General features: G+C 40.4%; 1 protein-coding gene across 1 annotated transcript in view; it reads left to right on the top strand.

The window, feature by feature from the left end:
- The first annotated feature begins 22,206 nt into the window (after nucleotides 1-22,206).
- The window catches only part of LOC124882466 (brain-enriched guanylate kinase-associated protein-like), a 45,413-nt gene continuing 44,395 nt past the window's right edge, over nucleotides 22,207-23,224 (top strand). The window contains 2 exon segments of the mRNA XM_047388878.1: nucleotides 22,207-22,598; nucleotides 22,601-23,124. Of these exon segments, the coding sequence (XP_047244834.1) occupies nucleotides 22,238-22,598; nucleotides 22,601-23,124 (885 nt within the window). The 5' untranslated portion in view covers nucleotides 22,207-22,237.

Raw genomic sequence — 23,224 nt, 5'->3', positions numbered from 1 at the left:
TGATACATCACAAAGACTTGCTGTCTTGGTCACAGATGCAGCAGCAAGACGTGCACCAACAATTTGTCCTCTTTTGAACTCTGGTATGTCACCCATAATGTTGTGTGCATTTCAATATTTTGAGCAAAACTGTGCTCTTACCCTGCTAATTGAACCTTCACACTCTGCTCTTACTGGTGCAATGTGCAATCAATGAAGACTGGCTACCAGGCTGGTCCAATTTAGCCATGAAACCTCCCACACTAAAATGACAGTTGTTTCAGTTTCATTGTCCAACCCCTGTAATTTATTTGCATTGGAAGAGATTTGCTCCAAATTAATAAAATATTAAAGTAAGGACCAACTAAAGAAAAAAAATAGGACTTAATTTTATTAAAAGGTTTTGCTGGCTATATGGTGAGAATATAACTTCTGCCAAAATGTATTTTTACAGCACAGTTACATTATGCACCACACAGATTCTCCTTTTTTACTAAGAAGAAATAACTAATTGTTTCCTTTTGGTGACGTCTGCCTTCTCCGTCAGAAACGAAAACCTTTTTAAATAAAGTTTACATCGTTTTTGTTTATTCCTCTTTGTACCTTATTTGTCTTTTTGTCTGGCCTTCAACACAAAATGGCCTGTTCCATAATTTTTTGGCTATGTTCTTGCACCTTTAAAAGGTGGGTTTACTACTAGGTTCAACAGGCTGTGGCTTACAAGGACACTGATGCTGCCTTTCCGTGTTTAATGTTTTCCTATGGATGTTAAACAACATAAAAGTTTTGTTCTTTGTGATTTATTTTTTACTTGTTATATAATTTTCAAGTTGCATATGTAACATAGGACACAAACGATTGCATGTTTGCATACAACATGTTTCATGCTGCAGAACTATGCAAATGTCGGTATAACTAAATAGCTGAGCCGCACAGTTTTCCTATTTTCTTCTAAATACTGGAAATATCTGTGTTTCATTATCAACACTTTTGTGCCTTTCAACTTTTCTATCTATAGCTATTTACAAAAAGAGTTTTTTCTCTTGGATATTTGGATTGTATTGAGCTCTGAGCATGTGGTCAGGTTTTATTTTCTACACTGTAACTCACTGTAAATGTGCTGCACTAAATTGTCACGTATTTTTAGGCACCAATGCTGCTTTTGAGATGTACATTACCCCATTTGTCTTGAAAAAAATATATTTTCAGTTGTACTCAGTTTACATATTAAAATAAAAATATGAGAATAAAAGGTGGTCCATGTCCTGAAGAAGCAAAGTAGCTCCAGAACATCACACTTCCCCCACAATGTTTGTTTGTGGGTATGACAGCTAAAATGCTGTCTTAGTTTTATGTCTGACAAGAATTAAACCCCCAAAAAAGTTCCACTTTTGTCTCGTCAGTTCACTGAATGTTTTCATGGGGATCATTAAGATGTTTTTTGGGAAAATGTGGGACAAGATGGGCTTTTTCACCTTCTTGATTTTTCTCTGACCTGCTGAATAAGTTAATGTGCTTTAGGAGTAATTTTGTTAGGCCAGCTACCCCTGAGTAGGTTCTCTACTGTTCTCTTTTCTCCATTTGTGAATGATTGGGTCTTACTCTGCTTACCTGGAAACCCTTTCCAGAGGGATAGATGTCACTGATTTTGTTCCTTGTCTGTTCTAAAGATTTAGAACAGGGCATGATGTGATCCTTTTTTAGATTTCTTAGCCTACTTCATGTTGTCACACAGGTTCAATCTATGTGCTTTCTTGATTCTGGAAGTCAGGCACTATCAGTACTTTGTGTGGCTAGTGAAACTGAACCACAACAAATGTGTTAATACCACTTCATCAATGGCAACAGTTATATTTTCACACAGGACTTGGTTCATTGGATTGTTTTTTCCCCCTAATAATTAAAATAGTCATTTGGGGTTATGTATGTCTGATATTAAAATCCAATTTATGATCTTAAACATTTAAGTGTGAAAAATAAGCAAAAATAGATGTAATATGTGAAGGGCCAAATAGTTTTCAACTCTACAAGTAGGTTTTATTTTGATTACTTTGTGTTAATTTTATTCTAAAAACGCTTTTAAATACTCAAAAGTTATTTTTAAAACTATTACAAATCATAAAAAAGCAGGTTTGGAGCAAATATTTAAAGTTTTTCAGTCTATCTTATATGTGGAAATTTGGACAAGAGTGGTACATGTTTTAGTTGAAATCTTTCAGAAATTAGTGGTGCCAAACAGATTTCTGATGAGTTTTAGAAGAATAGTAATAAGAAAGGATGGGTCAGTGAACAAAAAATAGTGGCTGCAGGAGAGAGAAGATTGGAGTTGTAATATTGAGCAGTTCAAAGGGAAGTTAACACTCCTTAGTTTGCTTATTAATAAAAAATATTTTTGTATTTTGTTTGTTTTCTAGTCTATAGGTCTGAAATAAATGACCAAATATATTACCTTATGTAATTAATGTGTTATTTTCATTCAAAAATGTAGTCTATGGTACTCAAACATAATTTTTAAATCAAAAGTTCAGCTATGCTATCCTTGTTGATTTGTTTAGGTTAGGGTGCTTTAAGGAAGAACATGGACATGTACATTTTTGAAAGCTATTTTTTTCATTTTTTCCACTAAAAATTTCTGGTTACGTTTTGTAATGTGTCTATAAACATAACACAGCTTCCACGTGTTTATTCGTTTCTTTAAAGCCACATTTCTACCTCTAGTGGTTTCATCGGTCTCTCATATTACCCATAGGTGGCAGTATGTAGCAATAATTGCTCCCATCTTTACACCTATTCATAACCCAACATCCTCAGGTTTAGTGCATCGCTACTTCCTTCATTGACTTACTATTACTAACTATGGACAATCGAGTTGAGCAATCTGCAATGAATCTACCGATAGTAGATGACACCAACATGTCATAAAAGCCTGTTTTTGGTCTTTCTAATGTCTATCACGGTTTGTTGTCTATCATTTGACCTTTAGATGGCTCTGTGTGATTACCTCCATCTTTCCTCCCATGTATGGCGTTATAGTTCTGCCCCCAACCTTTCATAGAACCTAATTTACTTTGCAATGCTAACTATAAGGAACACAAATTAAGCCAGTAATATAAAACATCAAACAGGTTTTGCATGCTTTGGGTAATATTGTGCTGTTTTAACATAACTGATCTTATTCTGGTGGTGGCACCGTCATGCTGTGGGGAGGGTTTTCTTCCACCGAGAGAGAAGCATTAAGAGTGGTTCTGTTTTAATACAGTAGAAAGAAAACGTTTGATAAAAGTTTCTAAACAGTTTCTACAACTGGTTGTTTTATCTCATCCCATCAATAGATGGCACTGTGTAGCAGCAATTGCTCCTATTTTTACTTACCACCTTTTCTTATTTCCCCCACATCCTCCACTTTGGTAGAGCGTCATTTGCTTGATAAATTTACTTCAGTTAATCTAATTCAGCAGTCTACAATGTGTTTAGCAGTGGATCTAATTCGTTTGTTTTTTTTTGTTCGTTTCTGTTCAGCTTGTACTGCAAATGATTGTTGTGTTATGTGTATATGATTAAAGCAGCCACAAAGAGGTGCTCCTGCTTAAATAAACAGACATCACACAACGAATATTTGCATTTTTTCAACTGCAGTAAAAACACAGGGTTTACTATTAACACAAAACTACTTCTAACAGTTTTCGCATGCTTTGAGGAATAGTTTTTTCAGTTTTTATCTGAGCTCCTTCTAGGATCATTTTGTAGCTTCATTAATATCCCTGTCAAGTGCAGCAAGGGCAAAACAACACAAATAACTACTTCTCATTGAACATTAAGGTCTAATTGGAAGTTAATGAGCTGTCCTTGGGTTGCTGAAAGAGAATCTGGAGATTAGCTGTAGACTCAATATTTAGTGTGAGTTATTTATAGCTAGAAATATGATTGTTTATAAAGATCATTTAAGGAATATTTCTCTTTTGCAATTTCAGAGTAAAATCAGATATATTGCATACATCTTCCTTGCTAAGCCCCGTAAATAAATACTGTACATTATGCAGACTTTTCTTTTTAAATCTTATATACTTATTTGTGTAAATGTGTTGTCGTAACTCAAGTAGTTTATGACACAAAGAACAGGGTGTTATAGAGAGTTTGTGCAGCATTAAAGAAAAGGTGTTGCTTTTTGTTTTACATTAATGAATCTGTAATAAAAACATTTAGATTGGATGTATTATTTAACATTATCACAGAGTGAAGTAATCATCATATTCCATCTATTTCTCTGATATTTGTCAAATCTGACACTATCAAATGAGGGCATTAAATTTCTGCATGTCTTGTGGTTTGCATTGTATTTACCTCCCTGAATTTCTGCTACTGAGTTGCTCATATGTCAGCAGCACATCTCTGCATCGGTCCTGACAGGCTGCTGCTGTGACCAGCCTACTGTTCCCATGGATACTCGCTGCTGACACCACCAGAACTGTGTAGGCTCGTTGAAGACATAATTAATAACAAAGGATTAAAGGCAAAGGTAGCATGGGGCTCAGTATGAGAAACCTCATCATACAGTTACTATAATTGGCACCCCTCCTGTGTGTGTGTGGGTGTGTGTGGGTGTGTGTGTGTGTGTGTGTGTGTGTGTGTGTGTGTGTGTGTGTGTGTGTGTGTGTGTGTGTGTGTGTGCGGATGCCACAGGAAAAGTTACAGCAAAATAACAGAGCACTGACTCTCTACTGCATTTATCTTCTTGACAAGCAATTTGCTCTAAATATGTTTTCTTGGTTGGTGTTTCAGAATGTTTTCTGTAAGTAATTTATTTCAACCATCAGAAACACATCGATGTCTTAATGCCCAAACTAAATATGTGACGGACAGTTATTTAAAATTCCATGGCTCAATAACTGATGCTAAGATATTGTTATTTGTTGCTTAAATAAGGTTCAGCCAATTTAAGATGCATTAGTGTAAAACAAAAGGAAACACAAAACATAAGGTACTTTACTGAATTTCCCTAAATTAAATATCATAACAGTGACAAACAACACACAGAATAGATGGAATACTTGCAGAAAGAGAAAAGGTAGATAGGGTACAAGGTACAGATAAAATGCTTGTTGTTAAAGAATGATAATGCACATGGTAATGTATGAGGTTGGGGACACTGTGACTTGTTTTAAAGTCTGTTTGTTCAGAAGGCACATGCAAAAAACCTGCCTAATAAGAGTGCAGAAGCTAAATAGCTTGACTTGCAAAAATATGTTGTAGCTCTTTAACCTTATTACATCTTGTCATGTAACAACTATAAAATTGTGTTACAGGCCAATTTCTGTATATATATATATATACAGGGGTTGGACAATGAAACTGAAACACCTGTCATTTTAGTGTGGGATGTTTCATGGCTAAATTAGACCAGCCTGGTGACCAGTCTTCATTGATTGCACATTGCACCAGTAAGAGCAGACTGTGAAGGTTCAATTAGCAGGGTAAGAGCAGAGTTTTGCTCAAAATATTGAAATGCACACAACATTATGGGTGACATACCAGAGTTCAAAAGAGGACAAATTGTTGGTGCACGTCTTGCTGGCGCATCTGTGACCAAGACAGCAAGTCTTTGTGATGTATCAAGAGCTATGGTATCCAGGGTAATGTCAGCATACCACCAAGAAGGACGAACCACATCCAACAGGATTAACTGTGGACGCAAGAGGAAGCTGTCTGAAAGGGATGTTTGGGTGCTAACCTGGATTGTATCCAAAAAACATAAAACCACGGCTGCCCAAATCACGGCAGAATTAAAGGTGCACCTCAACTCTTCTGTTTCCACCAGAACTGTCCGTCAGGAGCTCCACAGGGTCAATATACACGGCCGGGCTGCTATAGCCAAACCTTTGGTCACTCATGCCAATGCCAAACGTCAGTTTCAATGGTGCAAGGAGCACAAATCTTGGGCTGTGGACAATGGGAAACATGTATTGTTCTCTGATGAGTCCACCTTTACTGTTTTCCCCACATCCAGGAGAGTTACGGTGTGGAAAAGCCCCAAAGAAGCGTACCACCCAGACTGTTGCATGCCCAGAGTGAAGCATGGGGGTGGATCAGTGATGGTTTGGGCTGCCATATCATGGCATTCCCTTGGCCCAATACTTGTGCTAGATGGGTGCGTCACTGCCAAGGACTACCGAACCATTCTTGACCATGTGCATCCAATGGTTCAAACATTGTATCCTGAAGGCGGTGCTGTGTATCAGGATGACAATGCACCAATACACACAGTAAGACTGGTGAAAGATTGGTTTGATGAACATGAAAGTGAAGTTGAACATCTCCCATGGCCTGCACAGTCGCCAGATCTAAATATTATTGAGCCACTTTGGGGTGTTCTGGAGGAGCGAGTCAGGAAACGTTTTCCTCCACCAGTATCACATAGTGACCTGGCCACTATCCTGCAAGAAGAATGGCTTAAGATCCCTCTGACCACTGTGCAGGACTTGTATATGACATTCCCAAGACGAATTGATGCTGTATTGGCCACAAAAGGAGGCCCTACACCATACTAATAAATTATTGTGGTCTAAAACCAGGTGTTTCAGTTTCACTGTCCAACCCCTGTATATATATATATATAAACTTGCTGGCATTTCCTGAAAAATTCTAAGTGTGCCAGACTTAACACTTCATATCACACAAACTATCTACAGTGAAACATGGTGGTGGCAGCATCATGCTGTGGTGATTCATTCTTTGGCGTGACCATTGTTGCTGGTAAGAGCTGGCAAAATGGAATGCTAAATTTAACCTTCAATAGAAATGCATCAGTATGTTATAGATCTAAGTATGGTCATGCTCCAAATTAGAATGGCCCAGTCAAAGTCCAGACTGTGTAGGCAAGACTTATGAAGATTTATGTTGACAGATGCTTTCCACTTAATCTGGCTGAGCTTTACATACTTTGCAAAGAAGAATAGAAGAAAATAATACAACAAAATTTTTGCAATACTAGGAGTAAGAATCATAAAAGCAGAAATGAAACCCATGGTTACTTTGGAGGAGCTGCAGAGGTTCACATTCGAGGTGAGAGAATCCGTTCAGAGCAAAACATTAGTCATGTACTTATTAAGTTTTGCCTGTATTGAACAGTCACAAGAAGAAAGCCAAAAGAAGTCTAGTGTAGAGTTTTAATGTATGGATATATGTAGTGTCAGAACAAACGTGTGAAAGAAGGTGCTCTGGTCAGATGAGGTCTACATGTCAAAGTCTATATGGCACAAAACTAACACTGCACATCACCCAAAAACACATCATGCCCTATGTGAAACATGGCAGTGACTGCATCATGCTGAGGGGAAGCAGAGACAGGAAATTTGCATGATAGATTGAGCTTAATGTAGGACAATAGTGGAAGAAAGCTTGTTATAGTCTTGAGGCTGAAATGGAGGTTCATCTTGCAGCAGGATGCCCCTAAACATACAGACAGAGCTACAGTGAAATAGTTGCATCAAACTAAAACAACAAATTGGACATAGCTCTAATTAATAAATAAAAAGTAAAAGCAGATGTAGAAAGTGTGAAGTGGTTAAACCTTTCTTGTAAAATGTCTTGCTAAAACATTTTCAGGCATATACGAAATTTTATTAATCAACTAATTAATTCTGCCTCATTTGCTCATGCTGCTAGGTATTTTTAATTTAGGTAGCTAGCAGGGTAAAAAGTGCAGCATTTGTGAAGAAATGTGTGAAATCTTAGGTCTTAAACTTTGCCTAAAAACAAGTAAAATAAAAACGTTTTGCTTTTCTGCTTTGTGTTATTGAAGTTTGGTTTTCTGATGGAGATCACTCATTTCCTCAATCCCGAGCTGTGAAGACGGTTAACAGTCATTGTCACATCTCGGTTAATCTGCTGCACGATGCTGTACCCACCATTTGTTGTGCGACTGAGTTGTTGGAGTGCTCGCAGTGATGTGACAGGCTCTGTTGACTGAACACTGTGCTATGATAATGACATGTATTGAGGTCAGCTGTTCCCCTCCTCAGTATCCTATAGACACATCATCTGTGCATACACTTCAAACTCATCTGCTTCAAAGCTGATTGAGATACTGCAAATAAGAACAGGTTTACATTCCTTTCATCTCTTGTCAGATACAGAGCTTGTCAAGATTAAACTGATTTCTGTCTTTGATGACACTGTCCATAATCGCAGATGCTCCTCACTTCTGTAAAATGCATTGTGTACTTCTGCAATTGGTGTATCAATAATATTATTGCACATCTAACAGATGGAAACTCATCCTCACACTCTCAGAAAGAGCGGGCTCTTATTCAACATTGCCAATTCTCAATGTATCTGCACAGCAAGACTTGCTGAAAGCCACCTGACAGGTCCGGAGGCATCGATGAGTGGTCTCTGCACAAGATTAGAGACAATCTCTGTTTTTATCTCGGTTTTTAACCAGCACACCTGTTAGCTGTTATTGACAGACTCGTCTCAGAAACAAGACCCAGTTGGTGCACAAGTACCCAAAACTTGAACATCCAGCATGCAGACGTGAAAATGAGAACAGGTTAAGTGACTCTCAGAACAGGCTTCTAGCAATCTGAAATCAATCATGCTGTTCGTGTTCCCACAGAGGGCTGATTGGGCTTCCCGATGTTCTCCACTGAGCTATTAATTCACTGACACAATATGTCAGCTTGCATTGAAAAAAATATTAAACGGTGCTGAAAGGAAATAAATGATTCCTTTGTCTTCCAGTTCCAAATTATTTGACTTGTCTTGGCCTGCCTTTTGTCTCTGTCAGACAGTGCCTTACAAAAGTGTTCAGAACACTTGAACTTTTTAACATTTGTCACGTCACAATCTTCAACCTCAGTGTTTTCTATGGGAATGTTATGTGACAGACCAACACAAAAAGTAGGAGGAAAAGTGGAGGGTAATATGTACACTTGCTTAATTTGTTTTACAAATGAAATTTAAAAACAATGCGGTGTGTATTTGCATTTAGTTCCCTTTACTCTTATACCCGTAAGAAAATCCACTGCAAACAATTGTCACATCCATATGTGTGGGATTTCATCTCAGTACAAGTACAGCTGTTCTGTAGAGGCCTCAGAGGTTTGTTAGAGAACATAAATGAAGAAATAGCATCATAAAGACCAAAAAACACACCAAATAGGTCAAAGATAAAGTTGCAGAGTTTAAAGCAGGGTGAGGTTCTAAAGCAATATCCTCAACTTTGATGATCTTTCAGAGATCACCCATCACTTGAAAATGAAATAGTAAGGCACAAGTGCAAACCTATCAAGACATGGCTGCTCACCTGACCCGACAGACCTGGTGAAAAGAATATTAATCAGTGAAAAGATCCCATGGTTACTGTGGAGGAGCTGCAGAGATCCACAGCTCAGGTGGGAGAAGCTATTGGCAGGACTATTAGTTGTACACACCACAAATGTGGGCTTTATGGAGCAGTGGCAAGAAGATAGCCACGGTTTGAAAAAAAGCCACAATAAGTCTTGTTTACAATTTGCCGCAAGTCATCTTGGAGACTTGCAAACATGTGGAATAAGGTGCTCTGGTCAGCTGTAACAGAAAACTAATATGGCACACCCCCCTTGTACACCATCTGCAACATGAAACATAGCAGTGGCCGCATCATACTGTGGATAATGTGTTTCTTCAGCGGAGTTCACAGTGGATGGGAAAATGGACGGAGCTAAATACATGGAAATCCTGGACAAAAACCTGTTAGCAGCTGCAATAGACTTGAGACTGGGGCAGAGGTTTACCTTCCAGCAGGAAAACAACCCTAAACATACAGCTGGGCCTACTGCAAGAAAATGGTTTAGATGAAAGAGCATTTATGTGTTAGATGACCCAGTCAACACCCAGACAAAAAAAGAACTAAGAATGTGAGGTAAGACTGCTGTTCACAGATGTTTCGCATCCACACATGCAAGGATTGATCTTTTGTGCAAGAAGAATGGGCAGACATTTCAGGGCAAGATGCGCAAAGCTGGTTGAGACCCCAAAATACTAGCAATTGCAGCATATTTGGTTCTCAGTGTATTGACTCAGAGGGGCTGAAAAGAAATGCACACAGAGTTTTGTTTGCAAAAAATTTGAAAACCGCAGCATTTTCCTTGCACTTCACATGTATGCATTACTTTGTGTTGGTCTATTATGTAAAATCCCAATAAAATACATCGATGCTTGTGGTTGTAACATCTATTTGTAAAAAGGGTTAAGTGGTGAGAATATGTTTTCAAGGGCCTGAAACTGATGTACGAACCAGTTCTCGTTTCTAAAAAGAATCATGCATACCTTCCTGTCCATTCAGCATGCAGCAGGAGGCTATGAGGACAGACTGGGGAGCAGAGACAAAACATCCTGCCATAGTAACAACTGACAGCTGACCAGCACACAGTCATACTACTTTATAGCTCAAGCTGATCAGATTTGGCACTTAGTGTGCTGTGCAACTTTAGCTGGGAATGCAGAACGAGGCCCACGCTTAGGTTCAGACCAGCCCATGGAGCCACACCACTAGCCACTGAGGGAAAAGCAAAGTAAAACCACCAAGCAAGCGAGCATCACCAATTATCTCCACCTCTTTCCTTGTAGCAGGAATCTATTTCAGCACCATTAACTCTAGGCAGCCACGGGTTGACAGTCTCTCCCATCAGGGTGATACCTCTAAATTGGCTCCCACCCTTCCCCTCCTCCTGAGATTGAAAAGAGATTATTAAAGACATTCATCATAAACGAAGCCCAAGCCTGTCCGGAAAGTGGAAAAATGGTGAAAAATGGGAGCACAATGCAGCATACCGACATAAAGAGGAAAGCAGGGATGAAAACGAGGGGAAATGATATAGACATATGAGTAAGCGGAAGGGTGTGCTTCTCCATGGTGCCAGACAGGGAGGTCCCAAGGGGGAGTTGGATAGACTGGTGCAGTAGGCAGGGTGGTGGGCCCAATTGTTGGGCCCAACCCGAGGGAGCGCATGCGCAGAAGTCTCTCAGACGTGGCTTAAACCCCCACATACTGGATGCAGTGCTAATGATACCCCGGGAGACCGAAAGAGTCTGACTCCTACATGGCAAGATGTGCTGTACAGTACATTGTCCTTGTCTGATCCAAGTCGCTCTCTCGGGAAAGGTCTCCATGCAAGCAGTACAATCTGAAGGCATGCTCCACTGTTTAATACTCAGACATCACATTTTATAATGATAATCTGGAATATCAACATATTAAGGAAGACCAAAAAATTGAAATAGCTGAACTGAGTTGCTTTCCCTTGTGTTCAGCTTATTAAATTTCCACCCCACTTCTCTACATATTGAACGTAAGCTTTGAGTTGTGGACTCACTTTGAGAGACTCCCCAGACCCCTCTCAGTGTGTGATATTTTATTTCTGTCATACCGCCACGGCTTATTTGCCAATCCCGATCTCTCACTCCTTTCCTCCCAGGCACGCAGACTAAGAGAGGTGTCATTGATGCAGTTATGCAACCACCTGAATATTGATTAACATTAAAGCGATACTATACCCATATGAATACAGGCTTCACCACAGGAAAGCCGTCTTCGTGGCACAGGATGATGCATGCGAATCAGAAAATGATTGAATTTGGAGTTGGGTGGAAGAATGTGATGTAATGTTGTAGAGCAAATGTAACAGCAGTCATGCTTTCCACGCTCAGTCAATACACATTTTGCAATCACTGTGTGTCAGTACATGAATTTACAGTGTACAGTATCAGTAGGATAAAATATAACCATGTAGAGCTATATTAAAACCATCTTATTTGGAACTAACATTTTCACTACTAATTAGATAAAAGTGGTTAAACTGATACCTGTAAAGTTAAACACATGGCTTGTTAAGTCTTATCTAGTTTAGCTAAAAAACCAACTGTATGCTTTCATAGGTGAACACACCCCTATTAAAATTATTCTTGAGATGTCAAAAAAATATTTTGATAAATAATTTCCCATTTATGATCTGAAATATTACCTGTACAGTTAAAATAAACACATTTATTAGAGAAACCAATTTAAAAAATAAAAATCTCCAATGATGCCTAAACTAATACTTTTTTGACACACCTTTTGACACAGTTTCTGCATTCAGTCTACCTGAGTTCACTCCACTTATCAATTTTAGTGAATCTGGATAAAATGAATTAAAATTCTGCTGTGCCTTTTTGGATTTTTCTTACATTGCTCAATAATTTGCTCATTTGCATCCTTTACCTAAGGCCATTGTTTGCAGAGAGTTTACAAAGTATACAGAAATTATCTCATTGTTCATTGGTATCCGTCAGAAGAAGAAGAAGACAAAAGAAATCCACAGCATTATCTACAGTATATGTCATGGCATAGTAAAGGCAGTCACCAATATTTGGAGCAAATACAGGACCATAGTGATGTAAATAATACAAGACAGTTCTAGAAAACTGATTAAAAGATCAGAATGAAAGTGGTTAGAGAGGCTCTTGAGAGGCTGACAGTAACTCTGAAGTAGCTATTATGTGACAACAATCTCCTATATATCCGGCTTCCTCCCACAGTCGAAAACATGACTGTTAGGTTAATTGATCTCTCTAAATAGCCCTTAGGTGTGAACGAGTGTGTGCATGGTTGTTTGTCCTGTATGTCTCTGTGTTGCCCTGCGATGGATTGGTGACCTGTCCAAGGTGCACCCTGCCTCTCGTCAGTAGACTGCTGGAGGCAGAATGTGTTACAGTTTGATAAGACTTAACTTGAACCTTTAGCCATAGTTCCATTAGGTATTTTTGGCACACCACCGAAAGAACACCATTATAGATGGAGGTGGCAGCATCATGTTCTGGGGTTTCTTTTCATCAGATCAGATTTGAAGGGTTGATTTTCCTTGGCTCCAGTATAGACTTCAGCTGGTTGTCTTCTGCCTCTTTTCTGCAATTAGATCTTCCACAAATACAATTATGACAGGGGGAGGACACAAAGGCAATCCATCAGTATATACTGCTCAGCTTTTCTTTTACTTCAATCTAGAAGATCAGCAAGTTACTTCTAATCCTGTTTAGATTATTATGTGTAATTATGGATGCTTTTTTTACTGCCATGCAGCACTTTATGTTTTATACAAATTAGTTGGTAGTTAGGCATGGACCAATATGAGAGTCACAGGGTATGATAATACTTATGACAGGATTTACACAAAATTTAAAGCAAAGATGCATTACTTGATTTAATTGCTTTTCTTTAAAACTGGTAACAAAAAGTTATCTCCACTACATTTCTATTATAACAGGTATAGTTTTAGATTTCTTGGTATTTATGATTATGATGACACTTAAGCAAAAGTGTAGAATTAAAAACCTCTTCAGTATTTTAAAGTAAAATAAAGTGACAACAGTATCACATCTCATATTAGCTGGTTAGTTAATTGGGCTATCTGCTCAAGTAGCAAGCCTCCAGACACCTGTTTCACAGCATGTTTATAGCTTGGCATCTGTTGTTTTAACTCACAGCATTACCTCAATAAGTGACGGGTGGCTCTGCTTTTGTTCCCATACCATGATCATCCATGTTTTAACTATCAGAAATGTTTCTGTGCAGATGGATTTCAGCCAGTTGTGCAGCATCACATGGGGGAAAGGGAGAGCGGTTGTTTACTACACTTTATATAGCTGTCGAGAACTCTGGTTACTCCAGTAATTTTCCTGCGTTTCATAAAAAAAACTTTAAATTGTGGGGACGGTATGACAGCAAAGTTTTGCTTTTTTAAAGTATAGTGTTTTCAAATCTTGCCAAACATTGATACTACTAACCTGCTTATACCCAATGATGCATAAGACTTTTAGCTCTCTATAATACGGTGGCCCTGGGGTGCAAACCAACATTACAAAATCTAAAACCCTTTTACAAACCTAAAGACAAATTAACATTTCAAAAAACAATTTAACAAGATGCGAAACAATTTTACAAGTACTGAAACAAATTTACATTTCAGAAAACAAATTTACATTTCAGAAAACAAATTTACACTTCAGAAAACAAATTTACATTTCAGAAAACAATTTAACAAGATGCAAAACACTTTTACAAGTACTGAAACAAATTTACATTTGACAAAATCAACCGGAAAGGGAATGTACCAACACCGAGGCTGTCCCGGAAGTCAGCCTCAGGGGCTGCATCCTTCGAAGGACCCGGGCCCTGTCCCAATTCCCACACTACACCCTACGCCCCTCTATGAAGTGTTTACTTTGTACAAGTGCATGTAGGGGTGGAAGTGCGCATGTTACAAGCGTGCAAAATTGGAGAATTTGGGACAGTAAGGGTTACATCATCAACTTGCACCTCTGCACCGTAACTGCAACATCAAAAAGGGCGGGAACCAGCGCTGTTTTCACAGTCTTGCTGCTAAAAAACTATTTAAAACTGCAACAAGCAATTGTTTTGAGGAGAAGAAAGTGCAGGAAGCGACGGAGGTTTATACACCAGACTCTCGCCGCGTCAGTGTTTGTTTGAAAGGTAACTTCAGTGTTATGACCTACTGACTGCCCAGACTCACTCTGAACCCAGTGGTATCTTACAATGTTGAGCCTGGAAAACCAGTAAAAAAATATATTTGTTGGCTTGCTGTCTAAAGTTTACGCAGTTCTTATTATTCTGATTTGATGGCTGGTTACGTTAACAGTTGTGATTGGTTTTTGCTCAGAACGTCATCTGCAGCAGTGAATTGTGGGTAATATACTTCGGCGAAGTCCGCTTCGATGCGGGCTTCGCCGAAGGGCGGATGTGTGGCACAAATGGGGCGGGGCTAAGGACGACTCTGGAGAATTGGGACACACTACGCACTCGAACCCATCAACGGGAACGCGCAATTCAGGGACACAAGGGTGGAAGTGCGGGTATTGGGACAGGGCCCCGGTCTACGTGGCCTGGGTCCTTCGTCGACCACTAATACCAGCGCCATAGAAAGAGAAAGGGTCCTTCTATGGCGCTGGCTAAAACCACGGAGGCCGGAAGTGAGCAGCTGCGGATTGGGACGGTCTAGCCTTTACCAGCTGTTCCCGCCCTCACCTCAGCGTAACAGCTGTCACAAAGCAACGTCTTTCGCATTGGGTGGTGGGGGCTATTATTATGGCTTATGAGAGCAGAGGCCTTGTACCCCCTGCAGGTCTGCGGGCTCATTCCACTCGTGGTGTGGCATCATCCTGGGCATTGTTCCAGGGTATACCTGTGGAGGAAATATGTGAGGCTGCCAACTGGGCGACCCCTCACACCTTCACTAGGTTCTATAAACTGGATGTCACCAGGCCCACAGTGGCTCACACGGTTCTGGGTGTGGGTTCCACATTGCCATGAATGCAAGATGCAATCTGTTGGTCTTCGAGTGAGCTTATCTGGCAATACGGGAGCAGAAATATCCCATAGTGAGATACCGAAACGAATGTTGAAAGAGAACTTTAGGTTAAGGATTTAACCCCGGTTCTCTGAAACATGAGTGAGTTATCTCACCAGATCACCCTCCTTGCAGGGAGCGAGGAAGAGGTGTGCTTATTAAACTGAAGATCACCTACGTGACGTCGACTTTTATACTGGGAGGAAGGAGGAAGTCCTCCCATGGGAGCGGACGTCACTTCCGCCTGCCAGTCAAGACTGGCGTAATGTAATAGAGTTTCTGGGGGACAGGCGCTGGAGGCGTGTCCCATAGTGAGATACCTCACTCATGTTTCAGAGAACCGGGGTTAAATCCTTAACCTAAAGTTTTAATGTGACAAAATCTGAAAAAGTTCATGGGGGTTTTAATGCTTTTGCAAGGCACTGTAAAGAGTCATAGAAATCTAAATGTTGAGTAATTTAATTGAATAGTATTTCATGGAAACTATATTACACCTTATTTTCATTTATTCTGGTTCTGATGCCAAGACAATGCTGACAGATTAGGACCACTGATCATCCAAACTAACTGATGTTATATGTCTGAGTACTAAATCAGCTGCGAGGAGAAAAAAGCAGTTAAAGCAGAATGGAGCCAAACTTCTGGTAGTTTTATTTTTTATTTTTGAGGAACTTCAGCAGTTTTATCGTCGTCGCAGACATCTCCTTTGTTTTATCTCCGGCTGAGAGACAAACATGTTCAGGTAAAAAAGATGTTTGATTTAACTAGCCAATAAACACAGAGATAGCAACTTTATGGCTAATGTATATCGACATATTATATATATATATATATATATATATATATATATATATATATATATATATATATATATATAAACAACAACTTTCAATTTTAAGATAGATGGGAATTATAAAGTATTTGATCCCCTCTGGCTGTTCTTAGATAATTAAATAATGCAGTCTTTTTGGTGTATTAGTATCTACTTGCTTTGATCACTTAAAATATCCAGAAGCATGCCTTAAAAATAATGTGTTTTTCCATCTCCATTCTTCCCTTTTCTAGACCAGACCCCTTTACTGCAGGATCAACCTGAGTGTCCCGGTCCTGAAACGCTTCTTCAACCAGGAGGACACCAGGCCTGATTTTCAGCTGAGCAGGGAGTCTCTGGCAGTGCTGCTTAATCTTTTGCACCAGGATAGGCGACATGGATGGGTGCTACTACTGAGACCTTGGTTTTTCTTTTCTGGCTGGCAAGTGGCATATCCCACAGAGTGGTCTGCAGAGTGTTTGGGATGCCTCGCTCTACTGTCCATCGCATCGTCCACAGAGTTACAGAGGAGATCGTGGCTATTCGTCACCAGGTCATCTACCTTCTAAAGACCCCTGAGGACTTAAGGCAGTGTCCCGTGAGTTTGCAGGGCTGGACGCCAAAGAGTTTAAGTTTTTCTTAAAGCTGTGGGTGCAATTGACGGCTGCCATATCCGCTTCAGGTGTCCAAGCAGCCCTGATGGTCAGTGCTACAGGAACAGGAAACTCTTCCCTTCCATAATCCTGCAAGCAGTTTCTGAGAGCCATTTTATTGACACGTATGTGGGCTGGCCTGGGTCAGTGCATGACTCTAGGGTGCTCTGCCACAGCCCACTGTACAGTTTATCCTCCTCCAGGGCATTTTATCTTTGCTGATGGAGGGTACCCATGCCTCCAATATCCACTCCCCCTCATCACTCCCTACAAGAGGACAAGACAAGGTGTGGGAGCCCAGCGCTTTAACAGCCATCATTCTCTATAATAGAGCCTGTTTTTTGAATGATGAAAACCAGATTCAGGGCCATCTTCCTGCAAGCGCTGGAGGTGCACGACACCTTTGTCCCTCACGTAAGTTTTGACCTAGATCCATTTTTTATATACATTATACATAATATATACACATACACACATATGCACCCTCTTTTAAATTGTTTTCAGGTCATAACAGCATGCACCATCCTCCACAACATCTGCCTTGGTGCTGGGGATGTCATGGCTCCAGAGGATGACCCAGAGGAGGCTGTAGAAGAGGATGAGGGTGAGGTCGGGACTGAGGCAGTCAGCGTTGCTCTCTGGCAGGACCAGCTTTCAGCTGAGGTGTCTGCCCTGGAGGAGGTACCACCAGAACATGACTACTGTGTCCAGCCAAGTATAATTTTATAGATGTGATTAATGTTTGAGGGGTATTACTAATTGTAATATTTTGTGAGCACCATCTTCTAATTCTGCATTTTTCCGATTACCTCTTAGTGATGTGACAGCCGTCAATTCAGCCAGCCCTTTAAACCCACTTGATGGACGATGACGTGGACAGCGTAGAGAGGCATCATAAACATCTGCAGACCACCTGTGTGATGCTTCGCTCACCATCCAGAAAGACTAACCACAGGTCTCAGTTGCAGCATCACATCCATATTTCTGACCTTGTGAGAGATTTAGCCACACCGCCAGAGACTTTCTGTTCAGAAAGACATCTGCCTCTTTGTTCTGTTCAAGAGGTTTTTCCAGGAACCGGTCACTCAGGTTGATCCTGCTGTCACCATTGTAAATACTTGTACATAGTTTTATTTTATGCCTTTTGTCTTGTAATCTTGATCTGTTTGAATGTTTTCTTCCCCCATTTTGTTTAAAGTGCTGTTTGTATTTTTCATAATAGATTCTGTTTATAAATTTAAATGAAGTTGATGTATTGTTAGATCAAATGTAAATAACATTAGTGACAAAAACAATTTTGAAATGTATTAGAACACCTTAAAACTTTAAGAAACAATCTGAACAAAACTTAATATTTCTTATGTAGCGTCTTATTTTGGTGCCATTCTTTGGAAAACAGTCTGTCCATTCTCTGTGCCCTCTTCTCCTCTGCTTCTCTCTGTGCCCTCATGTCCTCCCTGATCAACTCCATCATCTCCTCATCTCTGTCCCTCTTTCTTTTCTGACCCCTTCCTGCTGGCTCACTGTCTTCCTTCTCCGTCTGGTTGCCCACCGCTCAGCTTGGCCCTGGAGTGTCCTCAGGGATGGAGGCAATTAGGACAGGAGGTGTTGTGGAAGACCTCTGTCCCAACACCTCATCCATAAGGACAAACCAGGGCCAATAGCAGCAGTGGGCTTTTCACTGACTCCCTCTCCTTACCCTGGATACTTACAATCCTAGTTAGATGGAATAAAAAAAAAAGATTTGATTAAACAGAGAAACCAACAAGACTTTTAGAAATATTTTTTTATTTGTGTGTGACATGAGAACTTCTGAACATACTTTATATTCTTTTTTTTTTTTTTTTCAAATTGTCCCACATTGTTTTGAGCCTGCAAAGGGGGTGACCTTCCCATGTTGGTCCATCTTCTCCAGAATTGTCCTAAACCAAAAGAAGTATGTTAATCACTGGATGGATATTTATGAAAGTTAGAAAGATAGGAGTTATTGAAACTGGACAGAAACCGACTGCAAAGAATGTTGTTATTGTACCTCCAAGCCACGGTGGCTGAGTTTTTAGCTCCAGTAAAAAGGTGGTGGTTCTCACCCCTGAGCTTAATAAACTGGCCCGTCTGCTCCTTTGTACCTAAAAAAAATATGAAAATACCAACAAAAAAAAACATCTTAATATCAGAGCAAAAATAAAGCCTTTTTTAAATTTACATTTGTCTTAATTTGAAGAAAACATTAAAATACTCGTACTTGTCGTCTTCCGCCTATCCGGGACCGGGTCGCGGGGGCAGCAGACTCAGCAGAGACGCCCAGACGTCCTTCTCCCCAGACACCTCCAGCTCCTCCGGGTGGAGCCCAACCCAATGCGTTCCCAGGCCAGCTGAGAGACATAGTCCCTCCAGCGTGTCCTGGGCCGTCCCCTGGGCCTCCTCCTGGTGGGACGTGCCTGGAACACCTCCCGAGGAAGGCGTCCAGGAGGCATCCGGTATAGATGCCCGAGCCACCTTAACCGGCTCCTCTCGATGTGGAGGAGCAGCGGCTCTACTCTTGGATGTGGTTCGTCCTTCTTGGTGGTATGTTGACATTACCCTGGATACCGTGGCTCTTGATACATCACAAAGACTTGCTGTCTTGGTCACAGATGCGCCAGCAAGACGTGCACCAACAATTTGTCCTCTTTTGAACTCTGGTATGTCACCCATAATGTTGTGTGCATTTCAATATTTTGAGCAAAACTGTGCTCTTACCCTGCTAATTGAACCTTCACACTCTGCTCTTACTGGTGCAATGTGCAATCAATGAAGACTGGCTACCAGGCTGGTCCAATTTAGCCATGAAACTTCCCACACTAAAATGACAGGTGTTTCAGTTTCATTGTCCAACCCCTGTATTTCTATGCAAATGTCTAAAACAAGCTCTTTCAAACTTTTAACTTCTTTACTGAGATTCACTTACATTTGGAGGTGTACTCCTTGTCGGGTTTACCTGGAATCAGAAATTATAATGCTAGCTGAATTATAAATAAACTTTTAAAACATATAGCACATTTCTTCATTAAAATTCATATTGTAAAGCTTATTTATTCTCAATCACACTCTCCAGCGATACAGTTGGATTACATAAAACTGTCCATTTATTCTGGTTAACCTTAATATCACCTGAAATATTAAATCGATTTTCAGTAACAATTAAAATAACATAAACTGTTAGAAATCACTTGTGTTAAACGTTCACTGTGATGCCAGCGGAAGCTTAGTGCCGGGAGTCCGGTCAGATATCTCCAAGTTTAGCTCGTCTCACCGCCGGTAGGGCTGGCGAGGCGAGCCAGTTCCTACGCCGGGAACGGAAAAGCACATTTGAAATTAAGCGATGTCTAGATAAATCAAGCAGATATTTCACGTCTACATAGTTATATTCCCGCACTAAAAACATTGTAGAAGTTAATTTGTGTCACAGAAAGTGTAATTTTCCACAATTTACTCACAGCTTTTGCCGCTATGGTCCGCCATGGCTTCCCCTGCTTGACCAATCCGCTTCGACCCGCAATGAATCATGGGAAATGATGGGCCGCGAAGGATACTCACGACCCATCATTCAAATCGGGCAAAAGAAGGACATCTTTGTTGGACACATTTTAGGGAGTCATGATTCATGAATTGGGACAGCCTTTGTCGCCGCGCTGTAACGTAATCGGCCTACAAATACTGCCTTCAAAGGATGCAGCCCCTGAGGCTGACTTCCGGAGTCAGCCTCGGTGTTGGTACATTCCCTTTCCGGTTGATTTTGTCAAATGTAAATTTGTTTCAGTACTTGTAAAAGTGTTTTGCATTTTGTTAAATTGTTTTCTGAAATGTAAATTTGTTTTCAGAAATGTACATTTGTTTCACATCTTGTTAATTTTTTTTTCTGAAATGTAAATTTGTTTTCTGAAATGTAAATTTCTTTCAGTACTTGTAAAATTGTTTCGCATCTTGTTAAATTGTTTTTTGAAATGTTAATTTGTCTTTAGGTTTGTAAAAGTGTTTTAGATTTTGTAATGTGGGTTTGCACCCCCCGGCCACCGTACTATCGCCTTCAACAACAAGAACACCTTAACAATGAGAATAATAAAATCCAAACAGAAATTACAAACAGGTTCACCTGAAATAAATTGTTTCCTGACAGGTACTGATGTCCTTTTGTAGCAAACTGTGAACAGAGCCCCATACCAAGGTCCTATGTTTGACTTTTTGGAGTTGGTGGACTGTTGGCACAATGTCCTGCTTCATTGTCTGTTTGTATGCTTTGAATTCAAAATATTTCCAACATGCTGCTGTTGTAGTCATATTTAAGTGCTTTGAGAATGGCACATAGAGCATGCGAATCAACATTTTTAACAAACAAGTAAACAAACTCAAAACACAGTTTTGATATATACAGAAAATACATCCAATGCCCTGAACTGGAAAACAATGTTTGCTTACCTTGCACTGTCCTTATATGGTAGGGTTGAGTGTTTTCATTTGTTTCAAATGCAATAAGAATATATTTTTGAAGAGCCTGTCTTTGTCCAAACCTGTGATCATTTTTGATATATGTTTATTTAATTTTTTTCCTGTTCGTTGAGATTTGTGTTCAGAAAAACAATTGTTGGGACAACACCTATAAGTCCTCTGCTCCATTGCTTAACACATATTCCCAACGCACAAAGCTGTAAGTGGTAAGCTGAAATAGTGCAAGAATAAACTTTTAAACGAATAGCATTTGCATCCAAACCACAGCTGTTAAACTCTATTTGAAACATCAAATAAAAAAAAACCGGTGCCTCCATCTGGACTCATCTCCACAATCCCAAATAAAAATAATTCCCAGGAAAGTGTTTTGATTAATGGAGATATCGATGAGGGCATCGTTCTCCATGACTCAATGAACCTTTCCATTAGTCTGTGTGCATATATGCGTGTTCGATGCCATGTGCTCTGTAGGATCAATGCTTGTCTAGGTTCACTGACCTGGAAAAAGGTGAAAAGGCTTTGTTCAGCTATCAATACACAGCCTAATTAAAAATAGCACTGCTCACTTGGAAAAACTGTATGGATGCTTAAGAAACTGAAACCTAAAACTTCAGGAGAACTTCTGTTGTTTTCATTTTCTTTAGTTGGGGCCTAAAATAGAATGTCCTTGCCTGAGATAGCATGGGGTTGACTTGGCACTGAAGGATGCCATCTGTTCAGCCTAGAGTGAAATGTATTGGCCCCCTCTTAGATCAGGTTTGCACAATAGTAAAGCCAGATTAGGGTAGAACTCTTTAAAATCTGAGCCATCCACTGAACCGTGTGTTATCTGCTTGTTAACATTTAAAGAGAGGATGCATCCATTAAGGCCACAGTTGAGCAAATGCATGGAACCAGTCACACAGACTACTCTCTCGTTTAAAGTCATGGCACAGCTGGACCAGGATTCCCTGAAATCATGGGCCTCTTCTAGCACAATATTCAGTGGTGATCAGGTTTTCGTGGAGAGGGTGAAAGGCCAGTCGTCTAACCTGTACTCTGCCAGCCAGTCGTCAAGCCCCAATGCCCCCAGCAGCAGTCCAGCAGGTAGCAGCAGCAGCGGGGACACATGCAGTCTACACAACTGGAGCTCAGGATTTACCTGCCTGCTGCACAGCTCTATCAAGAAGCAGAGTCAGGAAGTTTTTCAAATTCGACTCCGAGGGGAGAGAGGGTGGAGGGAGTTTACTGTAGCTCCATCCAGTGGAACAGATCATCCACAGGCTGAGGAGGGAGGGGGTGTACACAAACTGATTCGAATAAGGGCGCAAAACTACAGACGGTGCTGGAGGAGAGGATCAAAGCCAAGCAGAAATTTTCACATTTCCTGGATGAGGTAACTTCCAACGTGCTGAACCGAGGCAGCCTGCAGGCATTTGGAAAACCGGTGCCTCCATCTGGACTCATCTCCACAATCCCAAATCTGCCAGAAGACCTGAAGCAAGTGGTGAGCTCCAGCCTGTCCCAATCAATGGCCCAGGAGCAAATCCTTTTAACTGGGCAGAAAACTCTAGAAGATGAGATTTCTCTCGTCTCATCACAGAAAATGTATCTGGAAACGGACATTGACTCTGTCAGGAGGGATGACGACCCGCAGAACCCGGAGTTGAAAGCAGAATTGTCACCTCAGCTGGAGATAGACAATAAAACTTTGATTCCACCTCCTCCAGAGTTTTGCCAAGGATTTAAATTGAGGATTCCTGTTCTGGAGCTTTGTCATGACTTCCCGAGATACCCCTACAGATCTGTCTCTCTGCCCAGGGGCATCAACATAGTGAGTGATGAAATTTACCCTAGTCTTAAATCAAGGGAGGGCCTCTGAACATGTTATTAGCAAAGGAAATTGCTTCTCATGAAGTTTAAAGTGATGTCTG

The sequence above is a fragment of the Girardinichthys multiradiatus genome, chromosome 15, assembly GCF_021462225.1.
Source record: "Girardinichthys multiradiatus isolate DD_20200921_A chromosome 15, DD_fGirMul_XY1, whole genome shotgun sequence".
Lineage (NCBI taxonomy): Eukaryota > Metazoa > Chordata > Actinopteri > Cyprinodontiformes > Goodeidae > Girardinichthys > Girardinichthys multiradiatus.
The sequence above is the reverse complement of the archived record's forward strand: the minus strand, read 5'-3'. Positions and strand labels throughout refer to the sequence as shown.